The sequence below is a fragment of the Chanodichthys erythropterus genome, chromosome 19 (assembly GCF_024489055.1).
Source record: "Chanodichthys erythropterus isolate Z2021 chromosome 19, ASM2448905v1, whole genome shotgun sequence".
Taxonomy (NCBI): Eukaryota; Metazoa; Chordata; class Actinopteri; order Cypriniformes; family Xenocyprididae; genus Chanodichthys; species Chanodichthys erythropterus.
This window is the reverse complement of record NC_090239.1, coordinates 25,308,131-25,325,389: the sequence shown is the minus strand read 5'-3', so window position 1 is coordinate 25,325,389 and position 17,259 is coordinate 25,308,131. Positions and strand designations below refer to the sequence as shown.

Genomic DNA, 17,259 nt, shown 5'->3' with positions numbered 1-17,259 from the left:
TCGTCACATCAACATTTTCTTGAAACGCACATTGCAATCTGAATCTGATAAAATCCCATATTTACAGTCCCAAGTGACACAGGGTGGAGTTGATCATCTAAATGAACCTTTTCCGGTGCCCCATCTGATTAAATCCAGATCAGGAAGAGAGAAGGTTTGAAGCTGCCAGGGTGAACACTACAAATATCAGTCTTTCCAGAACTGTCCGTTTTGATGCAAAATCGTTCCAAGCCTCTGTCTAAACTCTTGTGGTGGAACTCCTCCATTTCAGTCCTAGTGTGTTGCATAGCAAAGACTTGTCTGGTGTTAACTGAGCATGTGGAAGTCTAGTTCTGCTCTGACTGGACTGAATGTGTGCGCATGAGGGCTGACTGGAGATGACTGGGAATCATGGGAAGCAAGCTGGGCAAGAACGCTTCTGTATATGGGGTGAGAGCAGCAGCTGGGAATTTTGGGGAGGGGTTGAAGTGGAGTCAGAACGGCTAACAGAAGGATCCTGCCAGCCAGCCAGGATGGGATTGGTAGGAGGAGGAGCTGGGCGGATCCAGCCAATGTTACTAACAATTAGTGAAACCATTCAACAAGGCAATTATCTGTTTCTAGAATTCTGTTATTTATTCCCTTCATATCATTATTAACCCATATGCCGTTACTATTCCTGTAGGAAGTAGACGTTTTGAAGAATCTTTTCATAGATCTTTTCATAGTTGTGGCTATCAAGCTAAATAAAATAAAATAAATAAAATAAAATAAAATAAAATAAAATAAAATAAAATAAAATAAAATAAAATAAAATAAAATAAAATAAAATAAAATAAAATAAAATAAAATAATAAAATAAATAAAATATAAAATTAAAATAATAAAATAAATTAAAATAAAAGCTATACACAATATATATATAAAAATAAAACAAAATAATCAAATTAAATTTAGTTAAAAATAAAAGCTATACTCAAAATATATATAAAAATAAAATAAAATAAAATAAAATAAAATAAAATAAAATAAAATAAAATAAAATAAAATAAATATAAAATAAATATAAAATTAAAATAATAAAATAAAAGCTATACACAATATATATATAAAAATAAAACAAAATAATCAAATTAAATTTAGTTAAAAATAAAAGCTATACTCAAAATATATATAAAAATAAAATAAAATAAAATAAAATAAAATAAAATAAAATAAAATAAAATAAAATAAAATAAAATAAAATAAAATAAAATAAAATAAAATAAAATAAAATAAATGGTGTTGGTGTACCATAAGTGTAGTATTTATTACAGAGTTGTACATTTTTATCATTTTATTTATTAATAATAATAATAATAATAATAATAATAATAAAAAATAAATAAAAAAAATCACACAGAAATTTGCTAAAATTTTACAAATAATTACAATGGAACAGCAAGTGACAGTAAACGTGAAATTTTTGAAGAAAATAAGTTGTTTTTTGGTAAAACACTCCAATAATCTTTGTTTTATTTACAACTTTGAAACATAATTTTTTAAAGCATATGGACCATGTTGATGCTTTCAAAGTGCACAATTATTATACAATTAATATATAATATTATATTGTTAACATAATGTTTAGTTTTAGTAGGGATGTGCCCAAAGACAAACACTATGGGTCTCATTCATGAAAAACGAGCAGAACAAATTTTTGTGTAAATCGTTCTTTTGTGTAAAAAGTGGTTCTGGCGTAAATTTTCGGATTCATTAAAATGTTCGTATTTTCCAAATGTTAGTTGGTACGAAAGAAATCTACACCTGCTCCCAGTCACGCGTAAATAGTGCGTTTAACATCCGGACGTTTTGCTCATTAATAAGGCTGCATTTTAATTCACCTTAATAAGGTACATATTTACACAGCATTTTGAAAAAAATTTTATATATAGTAATTACATACGTTTTTTCTTTTTACTTTTATTGTGAGAGCCAGTAATAGCGTCTGCAAACGGAGCACTTCAAATAATTAATTGATTTCAATAGGGCTGGGCAAACTAATGGCCCCTTAATTGTTATGTTATTGTTATTGTTAAATCCTTCGTTTGGTGTCATAAAATGATGCCCATATATAGTTGTCATTTGGATTTAATGGGCGGGATTTATGGTAATTGAGAATGAACGTGCACGCGTGACCCATTTACGACTGATTGGAATTCATTAACACACACACACATTTCACTATCACTTCTGACGTTTACGAAGTATTTGTGAATCAGGAGAAGAGTTTTCGGGAAAGTCTCTTTACACGCAAATCACTCACATTTACTCGTATATTTACGAATGTTTCATGAATGAGACAATATGTTCAGAAAGGAAATGATGCATTCTATGGAGCCCCTGAAGGGACATGATGATGGAAAAAAATATGAGTTTGGGAGGAAAAAATATATTGTGATGCTTTTGCGTTCTCATGCAATTATACAGTTGGGTAATTATATTGTATATAATTTGCAGGAATCAGAGAGGCGCTATCAATATTGAAAAATCGCTTTTGAATACGCGCTCGCTTTTCATGTTCACGTTTTCCAAATCACGTTCACACATACTCTGTGTATTGGGAGCGGCGGTACTGACCACACATTTTACAAGATCCTTCTCTCCTTACTATCTTCACAGAACAAGCCTAACCATGTCCCTTTAGGGGCTCTGTAGAATGCGTTACTCATTTTCCGGGCTTTTCCGAATTCGGATTTAGGCTTAGAGCACATCCCTAACTATTAGTATTATAATCGTCATTATTAATCATATTTTCCTCGTATCATTATGTAAGAACCATGGCAGGCGTAGCTCAAACCGATCTGAGACATACAGCATGCGTGATTTTCTGAGAGACTTTTGGAGTCTTTTGAGAGGCAGTTTGTGTTATTTTCAGTTCAGTGGTTATTTTTGACAGGACATGTTCCACAGCGCTCAAGGAGTCTTCCCAGAATTACTTTCTGCAAGTGGATGTCTTCAGATGAAATAGAAAGGGTCCTCTACACACACACACACACACACACACATTTTGAAATTGATTTTGTGTGTGCTTTTGTGTGTTATCATGTGTGCTTGTGTGTATAAGACCAGACAGCCTTGTTCTGAGATAGTACTTTGAAATTGAGTTTGAGTGAGTGAAAATGTGTGTGTGTGTGTGTGTGTGTGTGTGTGTGTGTGCAGTGCGACAGGTGCATCTTATTCCAGGAAAGTGCAGGTGGATGCATTTGACGTTCTGCTTTCAGTGACACTGGAAAACAAGCAATTACAGCAGTTTTAGAATTGAATTATAGACGTTCCCTTCTCACAAGGACCTTCCAGTGCATTCAAATCGAGCTGAGTCAGGTTGAGCTGCCCTTATTGGACCAGTTAGAGTCTCATTACGCAATAAGGGAAATACAAATGCAATAGAGATGAATCCAGCCGAGCAACACAGCCTGACTTCGTTCAGCCTGAGTTAAATGGATAGTTAACCCAGTAATGAAGGTTTTGCCATCATTAACTCTCCATCATCTCATTTCAAACCTGTAAGACTCTCTTTCTTCGATGGAACACAAAAGGAGATATCAGGCCGACACTGAATATAAATAGGGACTGGGCTGTCAAGCCCCCGAAAATGTCGAAACACTATCAAAAACTAGTCCATGCAAATTGTTCATGATACTAAAAGTATTCTGAAGCCATACGATAACTTTGTCAAAATTGGGCTTGGTACATTTTTGATAGAAGTCTTTGCTGCATTTAGTTCAAAAATACATTAAATTGGTGATATTGAAATATTAATAATACAATTTAAAATAACTTTTCTATTTGAATATTTTTTTTAATTTAATTTATTCCTGTCCTCCAGTCTTCAGTGTCACATGATCCTTCACAAATCATACTAATATGCTGATTTGCTGCTATTTCTGATTATTATCAATGATGAAAACAATTGCACTGCTTAATATTTTTGTGGAAATCATGATACATTTTTTTTTTAGGATTCTTTGATGAACAGAAAGTTTATAAGAACAGCATTTATTTGAAATAGAATTTTTTAGTAACATTATGAATGACTTTACTCAACTGAATGTGTCCTTGATAAATAAAAGTATTCATTTCTTTTTTTTTAAAAATCGGAATGTCCTTTTTGGAGCTCAACAGTGTCCTAACCAGATGCGATGCAACGTCACGACACACGATAAAATGTATCTTTTCTTTTTTGTCAATTCACCTCAGATCGTCAAAATAAAAAAAAGGAAACAAGAATGTTCAAACTGTCAACTCATTGTGAACAGACAAGTGTATTCTATGACAAAGATTGTTTCAGTAACTCAGTATCTTAATCCGATCCAATTCCGATTCTGGGAGTCACGATTCGATTCCAAAATGATTCTTGATCCACTTTTTTTCTTATTAATTAATTAGTCTAGTAACCTTTTTTTAGTATTTAATACAGTCTATGTAATTATAAGTACTTTTTAAATAATTACTAGTTTACAAAAAAAAATAATAAAATTGTATGTTAAGATTTTTAAATATAGGCTAAACAGCTTCAAAACAAAAGCAAGTAGTCTAATAAATACTAATAAAGAGGAACAACGAAACATTACAAGCAAGAAACAAAGAGTGCTTTCAGTATTTAAGAGTATCTGACAGGATTTCTCTCTTTCTCAGCTTTACAGTTGTTTGATTACTGATGTCATCATAGACTGCGGAAGAATAAGCTGCGTTCACAATAACGCACAGATCTCTTTTGAAGTATAAGATGTGTTGTCCTGTCTGTTTAATCCTTTAAGACATCCAACTGACTGTGTTTACATTCATTTTGCGTCATAAAATCATTTTGAGATGCAAGTAGGCTACATTTAAACACTTAAACGGGGTTGCACAGCCACTTGCACGAGCACCCTTCACAAAGCGCATGTGAATATTGAGCCTTCTGTCAGTGAGTTTCATATTCATAAAATATAAGCCCACAGCAATCCAAACACCATAAATGATGCCTTCGTAGAGCATTTGTGAGGAAAATAGGCCTGAGAACGCAAGCTGCAAGCACATTTCTCTCATAGTGCATATCCTGTGCAATGATGAACCACGCTGTGCATAATTCGCTTTAGCTTTTCCGAACTGTATGAAGGATTATTTTATAGAAGGTTCGAGTGGTGTGCGTATGAGAGGAAATGGAAACATGCAAAATATGGTTGTTTCTGGCGGTGCGTGTCCACTGGCGCGGAGCGAGCGTATTCAGTTCATTCTGAGCATCTTCAGGCTCGCGAGAGTGAAGCTCAACTTCCATATGAATGGACTGAAAACGCCCGCTCTGCTCCGCTTCGGTGGACGCGTGCCGTAAGCACACGCAGCGTCATCTCGCAACTGCATTTACAAATAAGCTCAGAATCCAGAATCATTGAAGAGAGAATCTCGATGCATCGATTTTTTCTCCCGGCCCTACTCAGTATGTATTTTTAATAATGTTAAAATGGTAAATATTCATGAATTTGATTACATACTTATCAATAGAGTATGCGTTTTTGCAGGCCAACCCGGAAGTTAGTGGCACACGGGTTCCCTCGATTGAAAGCCTGTGCATTTTTCCCATAGACGTTTGGAAAATCGCAGAAAATAAGCTCTGTGTTTAATAAAGGGTTTTGACACTAACACATTTTGTCTATCAAGATAATCTTTACAAGTTAACACAACATTTATACATTTTGAAGCCTAAAAAAAAGTCGTCAGATATAAAAAGCTAACGGTAGGCTATAAACGGACTGGTTGCGGATCAACATCGTCACCACCAAGATTCCTCAAACTGTATTTAGAAAACAACTTTATTTAGAAACATGCTCGCTGATTATGATCTGCGCTGTGTATGAATACTTATCCACTTTTTCATGAGAAATGCTGTCCAAATATCCTGTTTGTCATGATGACATCTAAAGTCCCCGCCAAAGGAAGCAGTCCATTTTAGCACTTTGTTAGCAACCGCCGTTTTTAAGACACAATAAAGGTTTAAAAAAATCACAAGCGGGTTATAACTGGTGTGTTTTATGTCATAGATCAAAACGTGAAAATATTTAGAGGCTTTGTTAACCACAGACCTTATTTCAGGCGATTTAGCAAAAACCCATTCAAAAAACACAGACTTTACGGCGTTGGAACCGGAAGCCCTAAAATGCTAACTCGCTTCCGGGTTTTGCCTACAAAAATGCGTCATCCCTGAGGCACTCTATTTCGTTGCAAATGCCAGGAGCTTGCCACGCTCTCTTCTGATTGGCTGATTTTTGATTGACTTTATCGCATCTCGTAGTCTCAACATGTCTGGTGTGGACAGACAAATTGATTGTCGCTGGAATATTGTTGCGTCGCATCCGGTTAGGACATGGTGTCAGTCCCCATTCACTTTCATTGTTTGAAAAAGAGCAGCCAGGACATTCTGCTAAACATCTCCTTTTGTGGAGTAATACGAGGGAAAGTAAAGATACCAAATGTTCTTTTTTATGTGAACTAGCCCTTTAAGCTCAGGTTTTATTGTGTTACGTCACACCCGCATCCCCATTCTTTCGTTTCGTTCTCTTCTAGAAACATGTAATTAGGACATTTACATGTCTTCAGTATCTCTCCTTTCAGCTACACTCCACACAATACCTCTACAACATTACATAATCTACAATCTGCACTCCTCCGGTTCCATTCACACCTCCTCAACTCCCCAGTTCCTGCGTTCCTCTCTCTGCAGATGAGAATCTGACGGTGTGCTCTGGGGGTTTGAGCTGGTTAAAGCCTCCAGCTTTGATCTCCTCCACCACGGGAGCTCAGCCAATCCGCAGCCGGCATTCTCCTCTCGCTTCATCTTATCTCCATCTCTCTCGTTCCACTTCTCACCTATAATCCCTTACCTTACCATTATCATTACACCTATTTTTCTTTCATCCGCCTCTTTTTCGTTCTCCGTTTTATTCATTCCACATTACATCATTTGGGTTGATAGTGAGTATTTCTCACTTTCCGTTTCACTGAGATCATCACTTACCTCAGTACATTATTTATATCGTTGCCCTTTCATCTTTCTTTTTCAGACTTTCATTTTTTCCTCCTACACATCTCTCATTCGGACTGGATTTGTTTTCTAAGCAATTACTGAGCGAGGATTACATGTACTGATATGGATGATCACTGTACACTGCAAAAAAATGATTTTCTTACTCAGTATTTTTGTCATGTTTTCCTGTACAAATATCTAAGCACTCTTAAATTAAGATACATTTACTTCAGAAACAAAGTGACTTAAAGAGGACATAACATGCACTTGGATGATTATGATCTCACTTTTTTAAATTTCACACTACTAACTAACTCAAACAGGCCTGCCTTTTATTCTGCGTATGTCTTGGGCGGGAATTATTTATGATTATTTGAGGAATATTGTGACGTATTCGTTCCTGGAAGAAAACTCAAGACTACAACGGAGTTCAGAAACAGTGACACTTATATAGAGAATAACCCTTGCTTTTTCATTCTCAAACAGCAACATTACACACTAAAGAAAGAAAGCATAATAGGTCCTTATTAAGATATTTAAAAAAAATATATCAAAATGAAGTGAGTTTATGCTTAAGACAAGTCGAAATACCTGCCAATTGGGTAAGAAAAATAAATTTGTTTTCTATTTGAATTCAGCTGATTTTTTTTTAGCCAAAGACAGGTATTTTTTTTCTCATTTTAAGCATAAACTCACTTTATTTTGATACATTTTTCAGTAAACAAGACAATTTATTAAAGGTGCCATCAAACATTTTTTCACAAGATGTAATATAAGTCTAAGGTGTCCCCTGAATGTGTCTGTGAAGTTGCAGCTCAAAATACCCCATAGATTTGTTTTAATGAATTTTTTTTAACTGCCTATTTTGGGGTATAATTAGAAATGCGCCGATTCAGGCTGCTGCCCCTTTAATTGAAAAAAGTGAATGTGGGCTGATAAATTCAGCTTTGATTACGATATTCAGCAATGCTCAAAATAAATTAAGAAAACACTATATAACAGCCACAGATATTCCAAACCGAAGGCAATTTGCTCCGTAATTTGAATTTTACTGTGGTTGTTTGACAAAAACAGACAAGTTCGGACGGGATTATATTCACAAAGTGAACCTCCTCTGGAAAAACTTGTCCCCTTCGAATAGGGCTTTAATCTCTGGTTTCTCTTACTAATGGTGTCTTACAACACTCAGCTCTCCTCCTGGAGGCCGATGGGAGTCTACAAACACGCATTAGTATTACTTCAGCTCGTTTGGATACTATTAGGTTACATTAAGCCTGCGTTACTACAGGCTTAGCATTGAAAAGACATCCAGGCGGCCACCGTGGAGATTTGCTTCATTGTGATTCTGACTGACTGATGTAAAAGACACGTTACGATACATGTTTAATGAGTACATCTGCTCCCACGATCCCTACCAGCACTGCCCGCACTGAATAAACAATCCTCGCTGTCTATGACCTAGACAAACTAGTGTGCTGAATGTATTTCCACAATTCTCATATATTTACTCACACTCATGTCACGTCAAACCTGGATGTCTTTCTTTCTTCCGTGGAGTAAAACAGGTGAATTTTTGAAGAATACCCTGGACGCTCTTTTCAATATAGTGAAAGTGAATGGCGACTGGAGCTGTCAAGCTCGAAAATGGACAAAAAAACACCATGCAAATATAATAAAGTCATCAATTCTTGTGCTCTATTCCAGGACTTATGAAGCAGTATGATAACTTTATATGACAAACAGACTGATCATTTTCCTCACTGTACGTCAAACATAATATGGTTTAATCACAAGAACTAGTGGCATTTGGTATCAAATGGTACTTTTTAAACTTTTGTAGTCCCTTTTTCAAAACATAGGTGGAGGGGAACATTAATGACTGTGAATAATGACTTCTCGTGACCATCAAGTCATATGGACCAACTTAAATGCTAATTTTAAGGTGTTTTTTGTCATTTTGGAGATTGATAACTTCGATCTTCATTCAATTTAATATATGAAAAGAGGTCACATTTTCTGTTTCAGGTGTGAAATGTCATGAGGTTTTGTAAATATTGACAGAACTGCCATTTGTGTGTTACCTTAATATGACAAATATTCTGGTACAATAAAAAGAAACGTTCATCTTTAGATCATATAGTACGTTTTTGAGGCTGTTCTAAACAGCTTGCCGCAGTCAGATTTGCAAAACGATTAATGCCGCTGCCAGAGTTGGATGGTTTTTCAGAGCAACTGCATCCCTCCTGATCACTGAGCGTGAATACCAGCCGTTTTCTCCGTTAAGAAATAATCTTTTATATCACTTGCCCTTTTGAGAGCCACTTTCTTTTGAGATAACCATAACTCATTGGCCTCTCTCTCCTCAGAAAGGTTCTTCTCATAAATAAAACAATGCTGATTACTTGGACAATAACACAATCAGCAAGCAATGAAGAGGCGCTGCGTTATATAAGAGACATATCAACATCATCAGACAGATTTGGCTTTTACTTCAGGGAGCGCTATTCCAGAAGGCTCATCATTATTGCTGCTATTAGATGACTCTTATCTCCTGTTAACGCCACCCCGGCAGTGCAGAGCTAAAACATATAGTCCATGACCCGGGCTGATTCCTTCACTAACTGTAATTTGATGGCATTGAGTGGCTGCGAGCGAACGCACTTGTATGATTGAGTTGAGCTGGTGCTGCGCTGAAGATAGCCACTGGACTGGACACTGGAGAGTGCATTAACCTGGACACCAGGGCTGTGAGTCATTCAGAATGAATCAGCATTGCCTTTTAAATTCCTTAGGAATTAAATATAAGGAAGCTGAATGACATTTAAAGAAGCATCTCATTATTCAGTATGAATTACCCATGGAAATCTGGGCTATTTAAAACAAATGCTGGGTTAAAAATAACCCAAGTTGGGTTAAATATGGACAAACCCAACCCAGCTTAAAATGAACCCAAAACAAGTTGGAAATTAACATTTATTAATATGTTTAATAAATGAACATTTATACCAAGTTTAATAAATAATCATTAAATAATAAACATTTATTAAATTGCTTACTATTAAATGTTCACCTTTTGATTATTATTGTTGCTTTAGTAATTATGTGTCTGATTTTTAATTTCCAACCTATTTTGGGTTCATTTTAAGCCAGACATATAGTCATTTTTTAATCAATAGTTGAGTTAAATAAAACTGCCCAGCTCGTTGGTCAAACATTTAACCCAACATCTGGGCCAAAACAACCCAAATGTTGGATTTGTCCATATTTAATCCAGCTTGGGTGCAATTTTGCATGAAAAGCATCCAGCTCGCTCTAAAATATAAACACTGGTTTTACCATAGTGAATCAGGGTAAGGCTGAAAAAAGGAAGGACTTTTGGTGTATTGGCTCATTATTTACATTTTGTTAATTTTGAACAACAAGAAAAGTTACAGAGCTTTAATTCAAATTCTAAAAATTCTAAATAGCCATTCTAAAACATTCTAAAACAGCTCCAAAGCTTATATTCTGAATGTTGCCCAGTGATCAACATGACGTCCAAATATCTTGTGTTGTGTGTTTGGGATTTGCCGCAGGAAGCTTTTCCCAAAGCAGCGGGATTGTTATATGCATCGAGCGGCACAACAGGAAATCACAATCATGATTGACAAAGAGATAGGACGAACAAGAGCACACAAACATTCATAACCAGAGGAGGCAGAACTTAAGACTCACCTGCCACCGAGTTAGGGCGGGGCATGAGGTAGAGAGGGGTGGGGTGAGAGGAATAGTGGGCGGAGCTGGGCTCAGGGATCTTGTTGAGGCTGTAGGTGGAGGCGGCCATGTTCTCGTCCACACGGTACAGGCTGGAGTCCAGAGTGGATCTGTGCGAGTGCCAGAGCTTCAGGCTGCTTCCTCGAGAGCCATCGCCGTGTTTCCCGCTCCTGTCCACCGGCTCGGAGTAATTGGTCAGGGTGGCTGGGAAAAGAGGCAGGATGAAGGAGAGGTTTGTGCTCCTTACAGTTCACATGTTTTTTTTTTTTTGTTTAAAGTTGTGATAAGAAAATTCTGTTAGAAAGGATAATTTCCCTGGAGGACTGCAAGTAGCTGGATTTGAATATACTGTATGAAAAGTGATTGCGCCAATTAAGCTCTTGGAGAACTGCTCATTTTTGCAAGCATCATTTCATTGCATTATCTTAAGATATGTGAAAAATGTAGAGCTTTAGAGCCTCAAAAATATTGGTAACACTTTTCATTAAGGTTCTATTTGTTAACTACAATACTTAACATGAACTAACTACAATAAACACTTCTAAAGCATTTATTAATGTTAATTTCAACATTTACTAATACATTATTAAAGTGCCCCTATTATGCTATTTTAAAGTTTCCTAGGTGTACATGCATCCAAGATCAAAAAACACAAAATTTCTCATAATATCTCATTGCACATCACCTCATTTCTCAAAGAGTGTGAAAACAGTTTGTTCAAAGATTCAGTCTCTCTAAACTCCTTCTTACCACCAGTCTACTCTTCTCTGATTGGTCAGACGGCCCAGTCCACAGTGACTGGTCAACCGCTTATAGTGTGTGTCGGAAATGAAACTCCTATTACCATATCTGAATTTCAGCTCTTGATATGAACAATAGCGTCAGTTTATCTGTATCAATTCCAGCATGAGTCCTCGTCCTTTTGAAGTGCATGCAAAGTGGATTTGCAGCACAGAAAACAGCGTCTTCTCAACACGTCAACAACATAAACCAAACTCATCATCAAAGCAGATGTCATTCACCGGCTGCCAATGAAGAACTTAGACTGGCATTACGCAACTTTGTTACATTGTTACGTAAGCATGTAACAGGAAGTGAGACTGGAATTGCTGATGACTCTCACTTTAAAATCAAAAGTTGTATCTGTTAATATTATTTAATGGACCTGTGCAAACATGTACTAACAATGAACAATTGTATTTTTATTAACTTTAAAACAAATGTATTGTTTATTGTTAGTTTATGGTAGTTTATGAATTACCTAATAGGACCTTATTGTAAAGTGTTACCAAAAAATAATTTTTGTCATTTTTGCACCACTAGTGGCAGCAAGTGGAACTGCGTTTTTGTTTCAGTGATTTTTTTCTTCTTCAGAAAACAAGTGCATTATCTGAGCACTCGTAGTGCACTACACCTCATTGCATTTTTCAGTGTGAACACATTTATGCTGCGTCCCAATTCATATACTGTCCGTCCTAAATAGTATCTGAAATTAGAATTAGTGTGTCCCAAATCGTAGTATGTCCAAATGAGGATTCCATAGATACCTGGATGTTGTACTTTTTCCAGTTAGAATCCAAAGTGCCGATCTGTGCACACTCTAATGGCTAATATTGCCCACAACCCATTGCACATTGGATGAGGATCTGATTAGTACTACGAACATGAATAAAAAGTGTTAAAAAACTACAAACATGTTGGATGTACGAGACCGACGGTTAAGTAGAGAGATTTAGATAAAGGGGATTGAGTGATTAATAATCAGTATCTAACCTGCATAACCTGATATTGCTGAGTTCAACATGTTCCTGGGCAACATTTTTGCTGATCCTGGAACAACATTCAAATCAACCAATCAGATTTCAGGGACAAGTTTACAGATTATGTCAAGTTTAGGCTTAAAATCATGAATTGGTGCTTCTACATCAGTGTTATTCATCTTTCATTTCCCTCTGATTTTTGGGATAACTTTTGGGTAGGGTTAGGTTTAGGGGTAGGAATAGGGTTAAGACTAAATTTTCAGACTAGAATGTTGTTCCAGGATCAACAAAATATGTTGACCCAGGAGCGCATCTTACTCAGCAATATCAGGACGTGCATCTAACCTGACGAAAATCGTTATCTAAATTATATTTCATCTGCAACAGCATTTGAACTTTTGTAAAGATGCATTTGATGATTAACTTTTAAATGCATCATTTTGGAAATTGCAAAAACACATGAGGAGAGTCTCTGCATGGAAGACCTACAACTGGCAGATCAACATGCTACTACATTTTTCTGTAAAACGGTAGGAAATTTAAATATAAATTTAAGCAGAATGTGGAAGATTTTAACTGTGACAAGATGATTGACAGGGCAGTTTAATCGTTGACAGAACTGTCTGTTAAAGATGCAATCATGATGAAGTAGTACATCCCAAAGCTTGCCTACTCTTCTGCTACACACTCAAAAGTATGCACTTTTTATTCACAAAAACAGTACATACTTTTAGGGCATAATATAAGTAGGCAATTTGGGACGCAGCATAATTCATAGTTTTGAGTCATGTGACAGGTGCGGAGACCGGGAGAGCAAAACATCCATGGCCTGTCAATTTTATATCTGATTCAAGCCATGAATATTCAGATCACCTCTCAAAAGAAAAAAAAAAAAAGATATGTGAACAAACTGCAAATTTTGGACACTTGCGATCCACATACAGCCCCTGCTGCAGTATTTCAATCAATAAAAACAACGGGATGTTCTAAAATACTTGATGTGAAAAATGTTTAACATGGCTTTAATGCATTAAAAGATTAAATTCAGTATACACTAGGGGTGAGGGGAAAATATTGCACTATTTTGCATGGGGATATCGGTACATGGGTGTCAAGTATCAATTTTTTCAGGGCCTGAATTTCGGCTTGCAAATATTCCTGTACCGTAAGCTCCAGGCTTATAATGTGGGAAAAGTTAATCATTTGAAATCTTTCTTTCAGAATGTAATTTCACACACAGCGCAAGTAAATCGGCACCATCACATCTCTCATCTATAATGTTACAGTTTCAAATAAATGCTGTTCTTTTGAACTTTCTATTCTTCAAAATATCCTGACAAAAAAAAAAAAAAAAAATCCCAGTTTCCACAACTGTTTTCAACACTGATAATAATCAGAAATGTTGCTTGAGCAGCAAACCAGCATATTAGAATGATTTCTGAAGGATCATGTGACACTGAAGACTGGAGTAATGATGCTGAAAATTCAGCTTTGATCACTGGAATAAATTACAGTTTTAAATATATAACAATAGAAATAAGCTACTTATTATATATATTATATATCTTTAATGAGCATAAGAGACTTCAAAAACATGAAGCAATCTTACCGATAATGCCGCTGTCTCTGCTCTCCAGGGTGGATGTGGGGCTGGTGACGGCCTGTCCTGGAGCAGAAGGAAGAGTGGAGCACGGACTGCAGGCAGGCGGGGAGGCGGTGCTGCTGGTCAGGGTGGAACACGGACTCATCCTCCCACTGGCTCCTAAACCCTGCACACACAACCTTTGACCTCAGTGTGTGCTTGTGTTTGTAGTTGACCAATTAATCTCTATCAGCACAGGAAGTCCACAGCCTGGCGGCAGGAAGCCCTCTCTCTCCGCCTCTGATGGGACGGCAGTGGCGCTCAGTGACAGGCTGAGCCAGTGTCGGTTCGGGTTAGGTGGGTGCTGATGCCCCAGGCAGGGCATGATGAAGCATGGCACGGCTAATCTGCCCACTCCCACGATTAACATCAAACGTCACAACAGGCAAAGCACCTCGCCTTAAAACGCTCACAACTACTTAAGGTCAAAGAGACAGTCCACACACACTCACACACACACACACACACTTTCTCTCTGTAGTTATTTAACACTACTGATTCTTGTGCTGAAGCTCACGAATGCCTGCAAACATGAGGAAAATAAGGCGATCGCGTTCTGAAAACTGCTGTATCAACAGAGTGGAATACGAAGAGGCTGTCCTTATGTAAATCCCTAATTAGAGGTAAACTCATCTGAATGCCATATGTGTCCTCTTCTCTGCAGGACGGAAAGATCATTTTTTAATAAAGCTGACACCTCAGAGAATGAGGGCTTTTACTGCGAAAACTATGGACATTTCTGTTTTCTGCATCGTGACATCATTTTCATGACAATTAATCTCCCACCAACCAAAAAAAGGAATTATCATGATAATAGATCATTATTATTGTACACTATCTTGCTAGTATTTGCTGTATGTTGAAAAAATGTTGCTATACACCAAAGAAATTGCTAGTAAATTTCACACACAAAAAAATTACAAAGAAACAGCAAGTAACACATTGAGTTAAACATGAAATTTCCTCATACTCCACACTTTTTTTTACAGTGTACATACTTCAAATTAATAGTCTACCTTAGGATTACCCTAGTGAAAAATAAATATATTTAAAATACATTTATCTTATGCTAAGCATACTACCAACTGCATATTTATGTACTTAATAAAAATACCCTGCAATTGTACTTTTGGTATACTAAACTGGTATACTTAAAATCTGCTAAATTGGAGCAACTAATTTTGTATTTCATGCATTTTAATTGTGATGAAGTAGTGCTGAGATCCAACTAAACATATACTGAAGTATATCTGATTGGGCTAAAAAGGAACTACTATATACTTTAGGTAAACTTTAAATATATATTGCATTAAAGTTCATACAATCTTTATCAATATTGACATTAAAACACATTTTAGGCTTAATATTAAGAAATGTGCATTGTGCACAAGTAGTAGGCTAATCCAATTAAAGTTTAATCATATTTTTTATATCAGTAAGTCTCAAGCAATATGTCAGTAAATATGTTGATATATTTGAACTATACTTAGTATTTAATAAATCTATTTTAAACATATTACTTTTTTTACTAGAAAAAGGTATACTTTTATGGTGTTTCTGTCATTTTTGGAGCTTGAAAGCAGACCACAATTCACTTTCATTTTATGAATGGAAACTGTGTGAACATCTCCTTTTGTGGTCTACAAAATAAATAAATGTGAGTAAATGGTGACACCATTATTTTATATATTCCCTTAGACATATCTATTTATGGTAATTTATTACAATCTGAATTGCTTTGGCTCAGTTCTCAAATTATATATTTTTTCTCAAAACAATAAGTTTAGACTTCTGAACAATTAGTTTCTTCTTCAACCAAGTTTTTTATTTCTTACTCATTTAAGTAAACTGCACATGTTTTGGCACATGTGTGAAAAAAGGTAAAGCACAGTTTGCACAATAACGAAATGCTCATGGCTTGCTGATCAAAACTGATGAGTTGATTCTTAATGAAACTGTCATTATCTTCAACTTCTTTCAGCGTGTGAGCCACATCACATTCACAATGATCCATTCTGGTAGCAATTCTATCAGAAATACATGTATATTCCATAAATATATATGACAAGTAATGTTTTCTGTTTACACATAACACATTGCTACAGAAATAAATGTACTGTATACATACGTGTACTACAGTACACATTAATGAAAAACATTTCATTTTGTTGGCACTGGCCAATTTACTGACACAATATAGGTTTTGAAGCCAAAAATAAAAAAAGAGCCATAGCAATGGAAAAAAATGGTAATATTATGATACACTGTATTATTTTACAGCAAGACAGGGAATGAGAAGAATTATAGAAATAATCATCTAGGCAAATTACAGTATTTTTGGGAGAAAATGTGTTTAGTTGCCATGAAAACAATGCCACAATGAATAAAATCCACAATCCCAAGCTTCACTTTCTTAATATTAAACTTGTCTCTTACACTCTTCGCTCCAGTGCCATAGAAGAATCATTTTTGGTTCCCCAAAGAACCTTTCAGTTCCATTTTTTCTAAGGTTGAACAACATTTTAAAATCTGAAGAGCCTTTTTCCACAATAAGGAATCTTTTGTGCACTGGAATGGTTCCATGGAAGTTAAAGGTGCTTCAAGGAACCATCAATGATCTTTAATTTTTCAGGGTGAAATAGGTGAGATTCACCATTTCTGAGCTTCTTATATATCATAGGGAGGTGTGTATTTATAGCAAGAGGTGAGGTTGAGTAGCCTACCTGTGCGTCATCAGGCTCATCCATTCTGTACTGCGGCCCTTGAGACCCCTCGCTCACTTTGTCTCCGAGTAGGAAGCCAAGACGAGTCATCAACGTGTTTGCTGCCTCGTCCACTGAGGGAGGGGGGCCGAGTTCTGGACCTAACCCCCCTGAAGAGAGAGAGAGAGAGAGAGAGAGAGAGAGAAAGGAAAAGAAAAAATGAAATTAAGTCAAGTGAAAACTAAAACCAGCAAAACCAGCTCAACGGAACAGAAAAATTATTTATGAGCTCCATGTCTTCAACTATATCACTATTATGGATTCCGCATGAAAATTCAACAATTTAATAAGTGATTTCACACAGATCTTAAATGACACTTC

At 36.1% G+C, this 17,259-nt stretch overlaps 1 protein-coding gene across 2 annotated transcripts in view; it reads right to left on the bottom strand.

The window, feature by feature from the left end:
* tanc2b (tetratricopeptide repeat, ankyrin repeat and coiled-coil containing 2b) overlaps positions 1-17,259 on the bottom strand; it is a 207,613-nt gene that overhangs the window by 33,908 nt on the left and 156,446 nt on the right. For both annotated transcript variants that reach the window (XM_067369441.1, XM_067369442.1), the window contains 3 exons: positions 16,900-17,048; positions 14,144-14,303; positions 10,736-10,978 (listed from right to left, as the gene is read on the bottom strand). In XM_067369441.1, coding sequence (XP_067225542.1) covers positions 10,736-10,978; positions 14,144-14,303; positions 16,900-17,048 — 552 coding nt within the window. The remainder of the gene's footprint in view (positions 1-10,735; positions 10,979-14,143; positions 14,304-16,899; positions 17,049-17,259) is intronic.